Below are 6,421 nucleotides of genomic sequence, written 5' to 3'. Positions count from 1 at the left end.
TTTCTCTTTTTTCCTTTGCAAGTGGCAGATAGGCTTACCATATTGCATCGTAATACTCGGCGGTGAGTTTACTGGCTGTGCTTTCATAGTATGACAGAAGTGGTCTGTCTTGTTGCGTCGTTTCGCAGTCGACGCCCGAGTCAATCACCATGGCCGTGCCCGTCTGTTCCTCAAGCCGCTCACACTCGCGTAGGACCCAGCTGCCCACAGCCTCCTTGATCACCAGCCCCGGAGTAGCTAGACCCAGTAGCAATACTCCTTGCATGGGAGACGGGGGCCTCAACACCGGAGGCGTCACAGAGCGTAGGTATAGAGGCAGAGAGCCCGCCGAGGTTTCTATTGGTGCCAGACGCAACAAATCATCGGCACTGAGGCCCTTGCGGCGCAGATATGTCTCGGTATTGACGCGGCGGCCATTGCGCACGGCAATGCTGCCTTTGCCCACGGCATTGCGTCGGCATTGCGAGCGCAAAATTGCGGCCACGTCGGCGGCGCGGTTGTTCTTGAACAGCTTCCATCGCTTCAGCTGAGTCTTGTACATCTTGGTCCTAGCGATCCGTGAAATACTCGGAGTCAGTGCACATCCCGCGAGATTCTCCATGTATGAAGAAACTGGTCCGAAAATGACAGTATAGAGAAGCAGGCATAATATTCGAACATCGACTCGCTTGCGATTGGCGGTTTCTGGGATCGGTACTGATCGCCTCTTGTATTTTGAAAGACGGGCGAAGTGTGATTCATCGATGTGAAGCGGAGAAAAGAATTCCTTACGTAGCCGTGAAGCCTCTCTGGCTCATGATACCCATAACAAATTGCAACGTCCTGTCCTCATCTATATAGAGCCTTCGAATTTCAGCCCTCTGTACGTCCCATTCTGCCGATGTATGATGTTGAGGATGAGACATTGTTCTGTGAATGAGGAGATGCAAGATGATATCTGGCACTCGACAATTGAGAAAATGGGTCGACTGGGTTCAGACTCTGCTCAGCACCGGGTTGTGCCTCTTCCAAAACTCCGTGCCAACAGACCATGAACCACAAGGAAAAAGGAAAAAGAAGGATGGATCAAGGTAGTGATTGAAGCATTGAGAATCGAGAGCCTTCGCCGAGGCGATTTGTTTCTTGATTATATCCCGTTCACCTCGCTGGCCGGCGAACTCCTTGGCAGGGTGGTAGCCTTACCGGAGCAATAGTTGCCCATCTGACACTATTATGCCAACGGGATTGGCTGGAATGATTGGGTATGCTGCGGGCCTATGCGGTCATTGCGCTGCGCCACTGGCAAAAGTTCCCCCGTAATGTCGATATTTCCGTCACTATTACTTGAATAAACAAATAACACCATCCTGGTCCAGTATTCTCGCCCTTTGCAGTAGTAGAACAAACATGCTTTTCCCAAGGAAATGATAATTATTATAATAATGATATGTTCCACTGGTCTGTGGCCAATGCAGTGTCCTTCATCCATTTGTCGACCTAATTGACTTAGTCATTGTATCTCGCGGGCCGTTTCCTAACGCGACTCCGACTGATCAAATCAGTACTGCTAGTGTCACTTTCATCGTCAAAGCTCTTGTCGACTCTAGATCGAGTAACTTTGTTACTGCCGCTTTTACCTCTCTTGTTAGTCGCCGCAGCTCCGTCTTGCGGTAACCTTTTGGGTCTGCCTCTCTTCTTTGGTCCGGGCTGAGATGTTTGACCTGGAGAAGTAGTCTCTGTTTGCTCATCATTCTCCATCGGTTGGAAGAATTGATTAGTCGTAGGCGCATTATCAGACGATCGCAATATCTGGGCTCGACTGAAGAGCCTCCGTGTGCGGGAGGGAGTCTCCACGTCAACTGCAGGAGGAGAGGCCGCGACACGGCGCCGAGAGCGAGGGCCACTTCCTCGGCGCGGAGTTTGCATCTCCTCGCCCGCGCGTTCTGCCCCATCATCGCCCTCATGATCTGCTTCGTCCTCACCGTCATGGTCCACCTCATCCATCATGTCAGAATCGAGTACTGCAAATGACTTCTTAGGTCTGCGACCCCGTTTCTGACGCCTTGCCTCTCGAGGTTCATCAATGCGTTCCTCGATCCCTCCACGCAGGTCTTGTTCATGAGCCTCGTTGTTGGCTTTCTGGCTATCTAGCAGCTGCTTCGTGAGGTTGGGAAATTCTTTTCCATAGTTGAAGAAAAGCTCTTCTCCGGTCTTGATATCTCGTTGAGCGGTAAACTTGATGCGATACTCTCCACCGACATAGAGAATCTGGGGCATGATGTTGCCATCGTCTTGATGATTGATGTATCTGCTAAGATTTCCATAAATGGCTGCATCAACCCATGTGCCCTCCTGCTCGAGAAGAGTGAAGAGATACGATGATTGCTGTTGCTCATCAAAGATATCACCGCGTCTTGCTTCACGGCGAACTCCTTCATCTTGGGAGATCAGCTCCCCGACATACTCAATCACGAAGTCATCTTGTCGAATATCCTCTGCTGTGAAAAGTCCATAGCCACAGCCCTCAATCGTTGATTTGCCAGGGAGAAGCGATTTGAACTTGCCACGTTGTAACGCGCAGTTCTGGCAGCCATGCGTGTATAACCAATCATTTTTGGCATTTCTTGGATCTGCCCGCTCGGTTGCTCCACAGCTATTGCACAGATTTGGATCGCACTCGCGGTTGAGCTGGACACATATGCAAGGCTTCTCTCCTTTCTCTCCCTTCTGTCGAGGCAAGCAACTTTGGCCAAACGAATGGCAGGCGCAGCCAGTGAACTTGATGGCACATGTCTCAGCTGTACAATGGCAGAAGCGGTCGCACATGAGGTTGTTTCTTGCACAACCGCAGTTCTCTCTTGTGCAAGGTCCCTCGTGGTTGCAAGGATCAAAGTGCTCTTTCATCTGGTGCTCATGCGTCATGGTCTGCTCTTGCCAATCGCCTATAAGCACCTTTTTATGTCTGTCGTACCAGGCAACTGGCTTGGGCCTTCTCGGAGACTTGGGTAATGGTTTAGGCATATGTAGGTTCAGCATTTCCATCTGTCGATTCACATCCCAGCATGGTCTGTTTATGAAGGTGGCAGTCAAGCACTGAGCCGGCATGCTGGTATCGCAAAGTAACGCGATGGCTGTCCTAAGTAGCGCAGTCTCCTTGCCACTCCAACCATTTGTTTGGATGTCCGGGCGCTTATTGAGATAACAATCTTCGCTGCAGGGTGTTTGTGGCAGTCCCTGTGTAGCTCCGCCAGCAGTTGCCTTTTTGCGGATAAGCGAGGTAAGACCAGCGGCTTCTACGGAGAACCGTTGGCGCTCATTGTCCAAACCGTACTCCCCATGCTCGCAAGAGTAGCTGCAGCACACCACGCATCCAAGAAGTGCATGCGTCTCCAGAAGTGACTCTACACTTGTGCCCTCTTCGATATGTCTGACTTGACTCGGTGTGTCCTTGAGATTCTTCTTGGAGTCGACAACAGAGTCCACAGAGCTGTCAAGGAGCAGGACATCTCGGAGGGACACGGCTCCTTCTTCCCACGCGTTTTGGTCGTTGAACACTTTATCAAATGCCTCAGTAAACAAGCTGACCGCCTTGGAAAGATGTGAATCACTCCCATCGCCGTAGGAATGAAGGATGCTTGACTTTTGTTGAGGCGTCACAGCATTTGTTTGGCTCGCCATGTGTTGAATCAGCGCTGCTTTCGTGCAGCCATCGATGGAGAGCTTCCTCAGCCAGGTCTCAAGATGGAGCAGTAGAGTAGTCGCTCGTTCCTTTTGGAAAGTTTTCCGCACCTTGTCCTGTCGACTTGATGTTTGAAAACCGGAAATCTTGTCCATACTTTCTAACTCCTTGAGCCATAATCTGTACTTGGATTCCTCATGGTCTGCCAAGTCTCGCAAGTGAGGTACAAAACCCAACATTGTGTTCGGTGACAATATGTTCTTGGATATCTCAACATAGTGGAAGTCGTATTTCGGAACTGCTTCCTTGTTCGTTTTTATGCCCGTGACCTGGTAATGTTCACGCTTCTCTTGCTTTCCCGTGCGACCTGGGCCAATTTGCTGTCCTCATTTAGTGCTCGTCTTTAGGGGGAAGAAAAAACATGAGAGGGCTGGGAGTGCATACCTTAGCCTTTAGCTTGAGGGTGTCCTTGCCAGCCTCAACGGGAATTGGCTGCATATCAGAGAACCAATTTTTGGTAGGAGTGTACACGTTTTGGGGGGTCGCCTCTCTCCAAGAGGTTAAAAGAAGTCGATTTGTGCGCCTCGCACTTTGAATCCCGATATCGTTGGAAAGCCCACGCAATGCCTCCTCTATTTGAGGCACTGTCCATTCCAGTCTTCGCGGCGTCTGATGCGTGACGCGTTTCTGGGATGAGTGCACTGGAATCTGAAATGAAGACATGCCCTCTTGGGAGAATCTGGGCGCGCTTTTGTTGTTTGTCCTAGCTGTGGAGGTCATCGAGGGCATGTGATCCCTAGGATTCTCCCTTGGAGTGCTACTTGGTTCCGTGCCCGCGTGGCGAAGCATTTGAGCATGTTCGCTCGGGCCAGGAAACAATAGATTTCGACCCAATATGGGTGGGTTGATGATCCCACGCGTATACGAGCCAGGCTGTAATGCTCGAACAGATTGGTTCGGAGGTTTTGGTAGTATGCGACTGCTAGCGACCGCATCCGATTCGTCCGACGTGAAGCCGGTCAGATCGATGGGCTCTTGGAGAGTCCTGCCACTGCGATTCATCGTCACGATGCAAAACCTCGCGCGGACTATACAATTCAGGATGAATTCCTTGCGTGGATGTCAACCAAGCCAGGTAGGTATTAATGGCACAAATGCTTTCTATGAAACACAGGGCCAAGTAGACTACTCCCGTTTGCTACCGGACTGGAGATCGCGCAATCATCGTCGAACTCGGCAAAGGAAAGAAAGAAATCCTTCTGCTCTCGTGGATAGACAGCAACGGAGATGATCGCATGTGGTGAGATGGGATTGGTGACCGTTTGGGGGGAATGATTGTTGGAAATGTGAGAGATGAGGATCTAATACGAGTGAAGTGAAAATGCCGTTCATGTACGCGTTTTAAATGAATTCGCAGATTTGCTGTCATTGGTCACGGTACCATCCATCTCGAAATTGATAGATGCACTATACACATAACGAACAGCAAGGGAAGGGAAAGAAAATATTAATCGGATGGGTGTGAAAAGCGACTCGAGTATTTCTTCTCAACGTCCCTTCCCATGGGGGCGATGGTTTGGAGGTGCAAGGCGAAAGGCGCGTCGCCGTTGACGCATGCGCCTCAAACGTATGCAACTTGCTTTTCAAGCCACATTTCCATGTGGCGGTGCACCCAGTGCCATTATTTATGCAATCCAATCACGCTGCCTGTCGCCCAGGATCGTTACTCACAGACTGTGTGTAGTGTAGGAGGTACCTTCTGTTCCACAGATCTAGCTCCGCTCCCCATCTTCCGATCTCTCAAAGGTAATACGGTGGTCCCAGGCAATTGATGAACTCTCAGCAGAACAATCGCGGCCATACATGATCGAGTTGTGGGAACAGTAAGCTGCAAACCAGTCGCTCCAATGTATAGACATGCCAAGGTATTGAGACATACATGGGAAAGCTTATGGTTATACATAACACAGACCATGTCCAATTGCTTGATGACGTCGTGTGCTACCTGAATTGACTATTCGTCAGTTCGTCTGCTCGGTGGACTGAGACATTCGAGCTTCCTTTGATTTACGCGCGGACCCAGACCGAGGTAGGTTTAGAGGGTAGCTCTGTCAGTGTTTAGTGGCTCTTACCCTGAAATACAAACAGTTCATTGCTGTTAAGGATCCCACCCATCGCTTGGCATCTGGCCCACGTATTGTTTTGATGCCCCAATGTGAAATCGGTTGCCCAGCAGATCAGACCCTTCTCTCCGCCAGATGAGGCATAGCATTATTGCCGCTTTAAGTACGGAATATACTTGCCTACCTAGCACCACTACCATTCAAGTTTCCAGTCGATCTTATTCCACATTTTACGGTACCTGAGATAGCTTGAACGACATGAACTCTGAATGGATGAATGAGCTGGTCTGTACAGAGTATCTTAACAAGCCAGTCTTGCCTAGAATTGATACTTGGGCCCGTGCACTTTGTTGACTCTGGGAAGACGATCGAATTGACAGATTGAACTCCTGGTCTATTCAATGCATGTATGCCAGTCAAGGTGCTTGATACTTTTCGTTGTTTTAATCGACACAGGCAATGTCCTATGCTGCTGGCAAACCATGTGTACGAGTGGAAATTCATCGCCTGAATCTTGAATTAATATAAGAATACCCTTAATGTCGTACTCGTGCTGGGTCCACCCCAGCGCTCCCAACACGGCCATTACCCAGGTACACAGAACAGCCCTGGTCCCAGCCGGGGGGTTATACACCTTTTA

The 6,421-nt window shown here is 50.0% G+C and overlaps 2 protein-coding genes across 2 annotated transcripts; both read right to left on the bottom strand.

The window, feature by feature from the left end:
* Window positions 1–34: 34 nt before the first annotated feature.
* Window positions 35–541, bottom strand: PFICI_06999 (uncharacterized protein; the record flags this gene model as incomplete). The annotated part of the gene is made up of 1 exon (XM_007835580.1): window positions 35–541. One exon carries the CDS (start codon window positions 539–541, stop codon window positions 35–37), a length of 507 nt encoding a protein of 168 aa, XP_007833771.1.
* Window positions 542–1,485: 944 nt separating this feature from the next.
* PFICI_06998 (uncharacterized protein) lies at window positions 1,486–4,720 on the bottom strand (the record flags this gene model as incomplete). Its single annotated transcript, XM_007835579.1, has 2 exons — window positions 1,486–4,038; window positions 4,103–4,720. 2 exons carry the CDS (start codon window positions 4,718–4,720, stop codon window positions 1,486–1,488), a joined length of 3,171 nt encoding a protein of 1,056 aa, XP_007833770.1.
* Between the last annotated feature and the right edge of the window lie 1,701 nt (window positions 4,721–6,421).

This window comes from Pestalotiopsis fici (assembly GCF_000516985.1).
Source record: "Pestalotiopsis fici W106-1 unplaced genomic scaffold PFICI_Scf_4, whole genome shotgun sequence".
Taxonomy (NCBI): Eukaryota; Fungi; Ascomycota; class Sordariomycetes; order Amphisphaeriales; family Sporocadaceae; genus Pestalotiopsis; species Pestalotiopsis fici.
Note: the sequence above shows the minus strand (reverse complement) of the source record. Positions and strands in the feature narration are given on the sequence as shown.